This window comes from Podarcis vaucheri (genome assembly GCF_965113315.1).
Source record: "Podarcis vaucheri genome assembly, chromosome: 13".
In the NCBI taxonomy this organism is placed as follows: Eukaryota; Metazoa; Chordata; class Lepidosauria; order Squamata; family Lacertidae; genus Podarcis; species Podarcis vaucheri.
The window spans coordinates 26,509,041-26,522,362 of record NC_138751.1 but is presented as its reverse complement, the minus strand read 5'-3'; the positions used below and the strand labels follow the sequence as shown (position 1 = coordinate 26,522,362).

Sequence of the window (13,322 nt, the reverse complement as noted above, 5' to 3'; positions counted from 1 at the left end):
GAACCTGTCTCCACCTCATCCGAAGGTTGGGTGCGCCCACCTCGGCGGGTGGAGACTGCCGAAGGGTTTTGCCTCCCCGCGACCCTCCCAGAGGAACGACGTGGCTTCCGTGAACGGCCGCGAGCGGCGGGTAAGTCGCGGGGCCGACCTAGCTGGGAATCAGTCATCAAACCCCGTAGATGATGAGCCTTCTCTCCCATCTTCACTGGATGATGGTGAAGCTGGAGACGATGCCACCACTGGACGAGGACGCCTTCCAGACGTGGAAGGCTGGGTGGAGCAGTGTTGAAGGAAACCATCCATTTCGGCTGCAAAGCGCGACAAGGCTGCTGGATTGTTGGCCATACTTTCCACCAAAGATTGCACCCGTCCCACCGGTTGACTTGGGGTGGGAGAGCGGAGGGCCTGCGACGGACCTCTAATAGGCCGTTTTGCACCAGAGGCTGAGCTGTGACGAGCGGCGACCTTCTTAGGAGCCATACCTGCTACTCGGAATCAAATTGAGAATTAATGAATGCCGCAGCCAGGCGTTGCTACTGGCCACAGACAATGAATTTAAAGCAGTAAACAATACTCCAGTCGCCGAAAGAAAATTAAAACAATACCAATAAATGTGTTAACAGCAAAGGCAGTCTATGCTATCTATCCGTCTATCTATCTATCTATCTATCTATCTATCTATCTATCCACTCACCAATATATTTATTTATTTATTTTATTCAATTTATTTATTTATTTATTATTATTATTATTCAACTATGTATTTTTTATTTATTATATGCTTATTCCCTAAAATAAGCTTGAAAAACAAAGGGAATGTACTTCCCCAGTTCAGCCAGCAGGGGGCGCCCAATAGCCCCAAGCTCACTGGGGAGAAGGTGCAGAGAAGCACTGAGCCACCAGGGGGAGCTCAACGCATATGACCAAGCTGCAATTACTTTGCTCGGCCACAAGGGGGAGCCCGTCAGAGGAATACTCCTCCCGTGGCGGAGCGCCGCTGGAGGAGAGAAAAAATGGGGGGGGGCGCGACACAGACCGCCGCTCCCGATCCCGGGGGGGGCAGCCCCCACTAACTTCAAGAGAGGGGAGGAGGGGGAAGCTGGGCAAACGAAGAGGCCTGGCCTCCCAGCGCCGCCGCGCCGGCTCAACGACGCTGCCACCGCCGGAGCCGCCCGCCCCGCGCAAAATTAGGCCGCACGTATGCTCACGCCGCTCGAGCCAAGCGGCCAGAGAGCAGGGAAAATTTTGCGTGCGGCGTCTCCAGCACCCCCCAAGGACCAACGGGATACCCCCCACACACACGGCGAGCACTGCCGCAGCCCTGGGGAGAGGCCAGGGACCGGACGCCGCAAAAAGGTAAGCGGGGAGAAAACGAACACTGAAAGTAAAACTGCAAATTAAAAGAAGGGGGGGAAGGGCCCGAAACGCAGCGGGACTTCGTAAGCCCCTAAAGCCGATCTCCACGCTCCAGGCCCCAGCACAGGCACTACCACCAGCCCGGGGGGGGGGTATTTTAAAAGCCAAGGCCCTGGCGGCAGCCGGCAGCAGGCGTCCCGAAATCGGGTAAAAAACCAGGTGCCTAGCCCCAGGGGCAGGCCCTGGAAGGCTGGGGGGGGGGACCCCACCCTCAAGCCTGTTGCACTAGACCGTATTAAAAATATATACGAAAACTAAATTAAGGGATAAATAAGATAGAACTCGATGGGAGGGGGGGAAGGGAACGGGGAAAGGGAAAGGAATAAATTAATTTGAGGAAAGGGTAAGGAATAAATCAGTTAACCAAGGGCAAGGAGTGAAAGCCCGCAAGTTCAAGATAGGCCCAATAAATTGCAGGCAAAAGCCAGAATACAACCGTCTCACAGCTCCTGATCCGAAAGCAAAACGGCCAAGAGGAAGTCCAACCCCTGGCTCCCTATATTTATAGACTCTACCCCTCCTCTGAATTTAGCAACATACAGAACTCCCCAGCAACCCAATATTAACCCTTTAACAGGCTTGGATTTTCTCAAATCTGCCTAGTCATGGCAAGGTGGCATGTTTCCCCAACCGCAACCTGTGCTCTCTGGTTAAGGAGAACACGCTTTAGATACACACAAGCACAGCTACTTTACATATTGACATCCTATATACTAATAGCGAATTCATTTGGGTGTGGTTCCCCCTCCCAAGACTTTTGTATTTCTGCAAATTTTGGAGTGCCCCCAAGCCTGGTGGTATCTCTCTTGTGGTGGTGATATTTTGACTGCATAAGGATTGTTACCTGAGCGGGGGGGGGGGGTGCAGCAGCATGCTGAGGGGCAGATTTGTAGTAATAGAAAAAAGTTTAAAAATAAAGAAACCAGCAAAAAGGAAAACAGGAAGCACCCCAATGACAGAAAAAGATGTTCAATGATGGCAATGCTGACTCTCTGTTGTGTGGGATGAAAATGGGGCAGATTCAAATTCTACAAGCTGGCTGGAACACTGAGCAGCAGAACTCCATACTGAAGCAAACTAAATATCCATTTACACTAGGCTCAGCTTTCTCATGCTCTCAGGTCCTTCTAGTTTCTATACTCACAATTATGTTTTCCATTCAGCACTGCATGATATGCAGGAATGCCCTGTGTAGGTTTTGATCTCTTCTGTTTTTGTTTTTTTTAATGATATTTATTAAAATTTCAGAGGAAAAAAGAATTACACAAAAACAAAAAATAAAAATACAAGGAAAATACAAAATACAGAAAAAAGGAATAAAAGACACTTAAAAAGAAGAAAAGGAAAATGAATCAATCTTTCTAAAGCTTACATTCATATCCTTGTTTCCCTGACCTCCTCATATCTCCCTTTTTTGTATTCCAGTTCAATTATTTAAGTCAGCAATTTCTTTCCCTCTTTGTTTTCTCATGATCCTTTAACTTAATATACTATAACTTTAAATTTTCATCTGTTATCAATCCTTTTTTACATACACCTTTATAGCATTACTGCTTAAACCACCTAGCTTCATTCCAACATCATTCTAACATTCATTAATTTTGCAATATTTCTGTAAATAGTCTTTAAATTTCTTCCAATCTTCTTCCACTGACTCTTCTTCCAGGTCTTGGATTCTGCCAGTCATTTCCGCCAATTCCATGTAGTCCATCACTTTCATCGGCCATTCTTCCAGAGTGGGTAGGTCTTGTGTCTTCCAATACTTTGCTACAAGTATTCTTGCTGCTGTTGTGGCATACATAAAGAAAGTTCTATCCTTCTTTAGCACCAATTGGCCGACTCTGCCCAGGAGAAAGGCCTCTGGTTTCTTCAAGAAGGTATATTTAAATACCTTTTTCAATTCATTATAGATCATCTCCCAGAAAGCCTTAATCCTTGGGCACGTCCACCAAAGGTGAAAGAATGTACCTTCAGTTTCTTTACATTTCCAACATTTATTATCGGGCAGGTGGTAGATTTTTGCAAGCTTGACTGGTGTCATGTACCACCTGTATATCATTTTCATAATATTCTCTCTTAAGGCATTACATGCCGTAAACTTCATACCTGTGGTCCATAACTGTTCCCAGTCGGCCATCATTATATTATGTCCAACATCTTGTGCCCATTTAATCATAGCAGATTTCACCGTTTCATCCTGAGTATTCCATTTCAACAGCAAGTTATACATTCTTGACAAATTCTTAGTTTTGGGTTCTAACAGTTCTGTTTCCAATTTTGATTTTTCCACCTGGAAGCCAATTTTCTTGTCCAAATTATATGCCTCCATTATCTGATAATAATGAAGCCAGTCTCACACTTTGTTTTTTAGTTTCTCAAAACTCTGCAATTTCAGTCTATCTCCATCTTGTTTCAAAATTTCCCAATATTTCAGCCATTTGACCTCCATATTGAGCTTTTTCTGAGCTTTCGCTTCCATCGGTGACAGCCACCTTGGGGTTTTATTTTCCAATAAGTCCTTGTATCTTATCCAAACATTAAACAATGCTTTCCTGACAATATGGTTTTTAAATGCTTTATGTGCTTTGACCTTATCATACCACAGATATGCATGCCATCCAAATACATTGTTAAAACCTTCTAAATCCAAAATGTCAGTGTTTTCAAGAAGCAGCCATTCTTTCAACCAGCAAAAGGCTGCTGATTCATAATAAAGTTTAAAGTCTGGCAGGGCAAATCCACCTCTTTCCTTTGCATCTGTTAATATTTTAAATTTTATTCTAGGCTTCTTGCCCTGCCAGACAAATCTCGAAATATCTCTCTGCCACCTCTTGAAACAGTCCATTTTGTCCACAATTTGCAATGTTTGAAGCAAAAACAACATTCTAGGCAATACATTCATTTTTACAGCAGCAATACAGCCCAGCAGTGAAAGCTTCAAATTTGACCAAATTTCTAAATCTTTTTTCACTTCAGCCCAGCATTTCTCATAGTTGTCTTTAAACAAATTCCCATTTTTTGCTGTCATGTTAATCCGCAGGTATTTAACTTTCTTAACCACTGTTAAACCTGTCTCATTCTGAAACCTCTCTCTCTCCATTGCTGTTAAATTTTTCTCTAAAACCTTGGTTTTTAACTTATTCAATTTAAATCCTGCAACTTGACCAAATTCTTGAATCAGTTCTAAAACCCTTTTGGTACTAGATTCTGGCTCCTGTAACGTCAATACTAAGTCATCTGCAAATGCTCTCAATTTGTACTGTTTGGCTCCGACATGTATACCTTTAACCAACTGGTCCCTTTAACCAATTTCATTGTAAGAGCCAGGAAGACAAGGACCTGGGGCATCCCATTAAATGTCAATTGTGTATCCTCTGACAAAGGATTGGTCCCACCGCTCACTTGTACACACACACTGCTTTGCATTGAAACCTGTGATTGTGATTCGAGGACCCGTTTCCCACTTGGGAATAATAAAGACACATGGACACAGCATATTAGGTTAATGGGCTAGAAAAGGCCACAACTTTATTGATTACAGCATGTGAGAGGTACTGGCTTAGGCATTAAAAAGGTAAAGGTACCCCTGCCTGTACGGGCCAGTCGTGTCCGACTCTAGGGTTGTGCGCCCATCTCACTTAAGAGGCCGGGGGCCAGTGCTGTCCGGAGACACTTCCGGGTCACGTGGCCAGCGTGACAAAGCTGCATCTGGTGAGCCAGCACAGCACACAGAAATGCCGTTTACCTTCCCACCATTAAGTGGTCCCTATTTATCTACATGCACCCGGGGGTGCTTTCGAACTGCTAGGTTGGCAGGCGCTGGGACCGAGCAACGGGAGCACACCCCGCCGCGGGGATTCGAAGCGCCGACCTTTTGATCGGCAAGTCCTAGGCACTGAGGCTTTTACCCACAGTGCCACCCGCGTCCGGCTTAGGCATTGGACAACTGCAAATTTTGACTCCACCCACTCAGAGAGGGGTGAGTCTGATGAGGGTTAACCACCAGTAGAGGGAGCCTGTTGATGCAAATACAACTATAAGCTCTCCCCTGATGTCACCGGAGGTCGTGCCATGGCCCCCAGCTGCACAGGGCATCGGACAGGATCCACGACCGCCGGATTCCTTTAACGGAATACCCAAAAGTGAAGGGGTAGGCGATGGCCACACCTTGCACTTCCATACACCAACAACCTATTCCAATGCCTAACCGCCAAATACCGAGAAAGTTGTGACGATTGCTACGAGGTAGGTGAAAAAAACCAAAAGGCCAGTGCCAATTTGCCAATTGGAAAAAGAAGAGATCGGCAGTGCAATGGCAGGGAGAGCTGGTGCGGCCGCATTTGACCGGCTAAACCACGCCCCCAAGCTGCCACCCGATTGGGTTTTCTTCTGGGAGGCTTGGCGTGCCAGCGATGGAGCAGGGCAGGGGTCAGAACGCCCCCTGCATAACGCGGGAAACAGTTCACGCACACAATCCCTCCCCTCCTGGAGGAGGAGAGGCTTTATCCTCCTAGTTAATGTTGTCCCCTTTACATGCTCCTTTCTCTCACTCTCTTGCCTCCACCATGATTTTTCTAAGCCTAATATCCTTCCTTGGAGTTTTACTCCAATTCAGGTAAGAAATGGGAAACACCTCATTCACCTCATTCACAATATCATAATCTCCTTCAGTTGTGGGCAGACAGCTGGATGGGGAGGGGGTGAACAGAAAAGGTAAGTGTGGATTAGCCCTTAGACCAGCATTTCTCAACCTGTGGGTCCCCAGGTGTTGTTGGACTACAACTCCCATCATCCCTGAGCTCCGGCCTTGCTATCTAGGGGTGATGGGAGTTGTAGTCCAACAACACCTGGGGACCCACAGGTTGAGAAAGGCTGCCTTAGACTAAAGGCCTGTTGTGACCTGAATTTCTTCCTTTTCTTTTTTAACTTCCAAGTCACACTAACTGATAACATGCCCTTCTTTACACTATGATTCTATCATGATCCAGGCGCTCTTGGAGGAGACAAATTTTCTAGATCCATTTCAATTAGGATGTGGCCAGGCTTTGACACGGAAACCTCCCTGGTTGACCTCTTTCGGGAGACAGGTGCAATGTATCCCTGTTAATCCTTCTTGAATCAGTGGCTTTCAGTACCATCAAACACTGTGTTCCTTTTGAGAGGCTATCCAAATTGGGGGTGGGTGACCATGCTTTCCAATGGTTCTGTTCCTACTTGGATGGTCATCTTCAGCAGGTGATTTAAAAAAAATAAAATTTGCACCAAGGAGCCTTCAATGTTGGGTTCCTCATGGTTCATTGCCGTCGCCCATGTTGCTTAATATCTGCAGCATATGAAGCTGCTGGGTGGAGTCATCCAGAGTTTTGGAGTGTGTTGATGACACACAGCTCTATTTTTCCTTTACATCTACAGGTGGGGCAGTGGATAGGCTGGACAGGTGTCTGGAAGAGAACCAATAAACTGAAAATCAATCTAGATAAGACAGAGACACTATTAGTGGGTGGTTCTCTAGACAAGATGGATGGGAGGTTGCCTGCTCTTGAGGTGGTTACACTTCCTCTTAAGTAACAGGTACATAGCTTGGGTTTGCTCCTGGATCCTTTACTATCACCTGAGGCTTTGGTGGTATGGAGGTCCTTCTATCAGCTTTAGCTCTATGGACAAGGATAGCCTAACATTTGTGCTTTATGCTCTGTAAACCTCTAGGTTGGATTACTATAATGTGTTATAAATGGGTCTGCCTCTGAATTCAGTTCAGAAACTTCAGCTGGTGCAAAGTCTGATGGCCAGGTTGCTCATTAGAACAAGATGGTTTAAGCTTTACGCCAAATTGCACTGGCTGCCAATTAGTTTCTGGGCCCAGTTAAGAGTGCAATGCTGTTGTAGTATATTTTACATGGCTCAGGACTTCAATATCTTTAGGACCTCTTCTCCCCATACAAACTGACCTAGGTCCTGTGCTTGTCATCTGAGGCCCTTTCTATGTCCCTGCTCCTCGAGAGGTTTTGAGGATGACAACACAAGAATGGGCCTTTTCTATGATGGCTCCCCATCTGTGACATGTTCCCTCAGAGAGAATCACATGGAGCCATCATTATATGTCTTTAGGCACCAGGCAAAAGCATTTCTATTAACCCCCATTCTTTAAATATTCTATGGCCCCTTAAATGAGGGCTGTTATTATGATTATTTTATTATGTTGATGTGTATATTATGCTATATCTTATGTTTTTCTTATTATGCGGCATCCCTAGGAGTGCTGAACCACTGATGCTCCCGGGATTATGCCACCACTGAGAATTATGGAGAAAGCGGTTTTAAAATATTGCCCATCTAATTGAGCTAACTAAAACACTTAGACTTCTCTTACAGTTCCAAGTTTTCATCAGAACAAAATAGCAATCTATACCTCCTGAAATGTTTCTACTATATCTAGAGCATTGTATACATAAAGATGCTATCCTGTGCTGTTTTAGTGCGTTATTTTTCAAAGATTCATGTAACATGAATCCTTCTTCATATTCCATATTTTTATTTTTTTGAACAGTCAACTGACAACTTGCTCTTTATTGTCCACTGGAACGATTTCAGTCTTTCTCATCTCATACACTGAAGGCTTACTAGAATTCCTGTACAGTTTGAAGAATCCTCCATCTCAGTTTAATACCAAATGCTGACAAAGGACATTCAGGAAGTGTGGAAAAACCAAAGCACTTAAAGGTATTAGTTGTTTATATACTTTGCCATGTTAATTTCATTGTCATTACCCCACCTTATAGCAGTTAAAAAGGCATTTGGGGAATTTTGATCTGGAACTCTGACTGTTCCTCCAACCTGGATCATTTGTATTGCTTAGAAGAATGCATAATGTGTGTGGGGTCGGTGGGAGAAGAAGCACTACAGCTTCTTCTACTTAGCTATATCTTTTGCAGCCCTGTATTTTGCTCAGTGTGCTGAATCAGAAGGATGGTCAAGAATACAAGAGCTTTCAAGAAACAATTGCATTTATTTTGAAATTCAGAAAGGAGAAAATGTCACCCTTGCTTCTCTAAATGGTTTATCCATGAAAATGAGCATGTTTGTTTCACAGTTATTTAAATGTAGGACACAAAATTCTTAAATTATGTGTAATAGTGAAGTTGCTCTATTAGAGAGAGTTTCTGAGTTTTATTTTTGTAATTGATCATAGTGGAAGCTATTCTGATTTCATTGTTTATTTCATTTTTGCTCATCTATTTCTTGCCAAAAGGGATCCTCTAGGCTCACCCCACGCTATGCTCAGTGCAAGAATCTTCAACACAGAAACTGTCAAACTGTTTCAATTTCTCCAAAGCAAGTGTGCAACACCCTTTCCTTAGATTTGCTGATAGCTGATAATGAACTAATAGAAACTAAGCAGTAATCTGTTCTCATTATTACAGTATCATACCTTCCCAAACCTTCTAGCAAAATACATGCAAATATTACAAAATGAGGACCCTTTCTCTTTCTTTCTTTTTTGTATGTCATTGCAGATAATATTTGAATCTGGATATGAGAGAAGAAAATGAGACTGAATTGACTGAGTTTATCCTCATTGGCTTTTCTGGACGACCAAAGACAAGGATGGGACTCATCGTTTTCCTGATTGTTGTATATGCTATCACTGTAGTGGGAAATTTTATTATAATCTTGGTGACCACAACTGATCCTCGGCTTCACAATCCCATGTATTTTTTCCTCAGTAACCTGTCCTTCCTTGACATTTGCTATGCATCTTCTTCAATCCCACAAGCCATTGCAAACCTTCTGGTGGACAAACCCACCATGTCCTTTGCCATGTGTTACTTCCAAATGAGTAGTGGTTCCTACTTAGCAGTGACTGAATGCTTCCTGTTGGCTGTCATGGCTTATGACAGACTTATAGCCATTTCCAGCCCACTGCATTACATGTTAATCATGAACAAGAGACTGTGCATTCAGTTAGCAGCTGGGACATGGTCAATTGGCTTATTTTTAGGGGCTATTCCCATTTATGCCATTCCAGCTCGCTTTTGTGGGAAAAATTTGGTGAATCATTTCACATGTGAAGTCAAAGCAGTTATGAAGCTAGTTTGCTCAGATACTTCCTTGGGCCAGCTGGTTATGTTCTTCACTGGGAGTGTCACTTTGCTTGGTCCCTTTAGCTTTATCCTTTTCTCGTATTTGCGCATAATTGTGGCAATTCTAAGAATCCACTCAGCAGGGGGCAGGATGAAGGCTTTCTCCACCTGTGCTTCCCACTTGACTGTAGTATCCATATTCTATGGCACCTTCATGTTCTCATATCTCCGCCCCCAAACTAAGACCACAAAAGATGTAGACAAGATAATTTCTCTCTTCTATGGAAGTGTGACTCCCATGTTAAACCCATTAATCTACACTCTCAGAAATCAGGAAGTTATAGGGGCCTTGAGAAGACTTGTGGGAAAGAAAGTAGATTCATGAAAAAGATACCTTGATCATATTGAGATTGAAATATTTCTGTGCCTCTTGATGTTATTGCTTCTGTTATTATCACAACCTTAACAGCTGCTGAATATATTTGTAACTAGGAAAGCTGAATGTGTTGTGTATAATGGAAATAAAGGCTCCTTGAAAATCTAACTGCTATGCTAAAGGTAAATTTCTCCTCTCTTTCAGATGCAGCTAGGTGGAATGATTGTCAATTGAAACCAAGAAAAGGAGACAAACAGTTGGTTTCAGCTGAATTGATGGAGTGTGCTTTAATGTTTGCCATTTCCCTCAGATGCAGCCAGCTTGTAAAACAGACTACAATGTAGCTGCTGAACAGGGATAGAAAAACCTCTGTATCTCCTGTTATAATAATGCCAGGTCCTTTCATTTTCCATATGTTTATCTAGTGTGGGGGTAGCCAACATGGTGGCCCCCAGATGTTTTGGACTACACCTACTATCATCACTGACCAGTGACCATATTGACAGGGGTCAGAGATGGACAAATCAGTAGATGTGGTTATCATTTTTTTCCTGTCTTAAGTTCAGGACTCTGTATTTCTACATCACTTTCTGTTGTTTTGTTTATTATTTCTAATAAATCCATGGAAATTTATTAACATTTTATTTTTCTTATAGAATGGTACATATGTAGAATTTTATTCAAAGAGCTTTTTGTATTTGTTTTCTTATTATTCTTATTCTTATTTTGACAAAGAAACAATCATAAATAAATAGGAATAAAAATGTGAACTCCACCACCGAGACCATTCCATTGTAACTATCCAACCTCCAATAATTTCAACACCTCGTGCAATGGTTTGACCCCTTTCCATTTTAACAGTACATATTCTACAAACATTTCCCATATCACCTTGAAATCATTTCTCCTGCATATTCCCCATTTTATCTTAATGGCACATGTTAATTTATCATTAATAGCTATATCACACACCTCTTTATACCATTCTTTAATTTTATATTCTGCTTGCTACTTCCCAGCTATCATAATTCATACAGCTGTCAATAAATATTTGAGCAAGTCCTTCATAGCCTGTGAACCTTCCACCCCATCGTAAACTGATAATCATGCTACCTCTGGACTTTTGGTCAGCTTTAACCCAGTTATTTCTCCAAAACATATGTACAATTTTTCATTAACATTTAGTGCAAATTTCTCCTAATAAATTCATTTGCTATGCAATTTTCACTAAGGTACACATTTTTGCAAGCAATTTTGCAAATGTAATGCATTTTGTATTAATATATGCAGTGTTATGCTCAGTTTAATATATGCATTTTGTTTGCATTGAGACCTATGTCACAAAATTCAGATGAATGGGAATTTTGAGAGATACAAAACTGGAATTAGGCAAGTAACACTATGGGGAGCTTATTCACTTTCGGGTAATGACAGGGGGTGGGTCGACTGACTTTTTTCTTTTTTGACAAAACACTTATATGATGGGTTAATATACCTTGTCTTATCAAAATCTTCTTCCATAAACAGTATTTCACCTATCTAAAATTATTGCATCATTAATAGGAGTATTAGTGTCAGCATTATTTATAACCCAGACTTGAAACAAGTACAAGTATAGTTCTATGAATATATTTTTTCCCCTAAAAAAATTGGATGAGAACCTCAATAACAGTGGCATGAGTTTACTGCTCAAGTATTCCCAATTTGCCTTTTTTGAGATTTGAACATCTGTTAGGTCCCATCATGTACCCTGATATTCTTCCAAGTCAAAGTAAGAAACTATGAAGCAGAGTACTGTTAATTTCCTGCAGAAAGACATTTTCCCACTAGAGCCCAACAGCACTAATTAGGTCTTAACTTTGAATCCCATCAGGGATAATGTAGCATTCCAAGAAACTTAAGAATTGCTTCATAATGTAGTTGTTGCTTGAGTGGGAAAATATATTAAGGTTATTTTCTTCTTTAAATGTATTCAGGAAAGTGGTCATCAGAAATGGCCTTCTGCAGTTCAAATATCTTTCTCAAGCTGAACCAAAGCCCCCTTCAAAGTCTGACTGAGATTTGATCATTTTCAGCTTTCCCTCTTGCTGATTTCTGCCAGGTCCCATTTATTCAATAGTTGTGGAGAGGCTAGGAGGAAAATTTTAGGAGAGGAGGCAGATGACAGTGGATAACAACCCTCCAAGGTTGTATTGTACCATCATAGACACAGGGATATGTTGTCATTGCTGCTGCTAACATATGATTTAGGCACCAAACTAACGGGTTTTCCAAATGTAACCCCTGTACGCATGGGACTTCCAGCAACCCATGTTTTTAATTCTGCTTGCAGACAGACCCCAGTGCACTGCCGTCATAGCAGTCCCAATTCAAAAAGAATGGGCTGCATATTCCGACGCTGGAAGCCCACAGGCCTGAATAGCCTTTCTCATCACTCTGGTAAACTGGTGCCTAGCTAAATGTGTTCCATCACTGCGATTAAGGAATGGGCCAGCTCCAGGAGGCCTGAGTTGCAGAAACCTCCTGGCTTCCTTGACCAGGCAGAGACCCCTCTGTGCTGTCAAAAGCAAATATTGATTTGCTGAAAAATGAAATAGTGGCAGACTGAATTCTTAATGTCTTGGCTGGCTGCCCCAGGTGGAACAAATGCATGAGATAATGACAAACTTAGATCTGTAGTTGGTGGAAGACCCAAGGCAATGGCCAATGTCTTCACACGAAAGGCTATAATATCAGCCCAAGCTTTCTTATAGGACCTGAGTAGAGGGGGCGAAGGAGGCGGCTACTCCCTGTGTCAATATATGCTGCCAAGGTTCCAGAGGTGGTCTTCAAAAGGCTTGGGCAGCCATCGTGCTTCTTGTGCCAATAATCTGAAGCAGTATATCTGAAACTGAGACTGTGCAACAGCAATTTCATTAGACACCCCAGGGATAAATTTGGCGGAAAATACAATGCTAAATTTTAAACAATGCTGGACAAAGGCCCGCAGAAGGCATGTAGCCCTGTGGGAACACGATGACTGCTTTGCCAATACACTCAAAATGATTGGCCAAGAGGCCTGGGATGATCGTGGTGCCACCTTGGGTGAGGATATTACTCCACCCACACCAGGGTGGGGAGAACTGGGTTGATGGCCTTCCCGCAACCATGGTCATATTTTAAGATGATCCCACTAACCCCTAAAAATAAGCCACTTGATTATGTCCCAGTTGCTAACTGAATGCACAATCTCTTGTTCATGTTTAACATGTAATGCAGTGAGTCTGGAAAGGGCTATGAGTCTGTCATAAGCCATGGCAGGCAACAGGAAGCATTCAGTTGTACATAAGTAGACACCCCTGCTCATTTGCAAGTAATACGTCACAAAGGACATGGTGTGATAAGAATCCACTCAGCAGGGGGCAGGATGAAGGCTTTCTCCACATGTGCTTCCCACTTGACTGTAGTAT

General features: G+C 42.8%; 1 protein-coding gene across 1 annotated transcript; it reads left to right on the top strand.

Annotated features, from left to right (window-relative positions):
* Positions 1 to 7,977: 7,977 nt before the first annotated feature.
* Positions 7,978 to 9,882, top strand: LOC309517278 (olfactory receptor 13H1-like; the record flags this gene model as incomplete). The annotated part of the gene is made up of 2 exons (XM_082196419.1): positions 7,978 to 8,136; positions 8,931 to 9,882. Exon 2 carries the CDS (start codon positions 8,950 to 8,952, stop codon positions 9,880 to 9,882), a length of 933 nt encoding a protein of 310 aa, XP_082052545.1. The 5' UTR covers positions 7,978 to 8,136; positions 8,931 to 8,949.
* Positions 9,883 to 13,322: the final 3,440 nt, after the last annotated feature.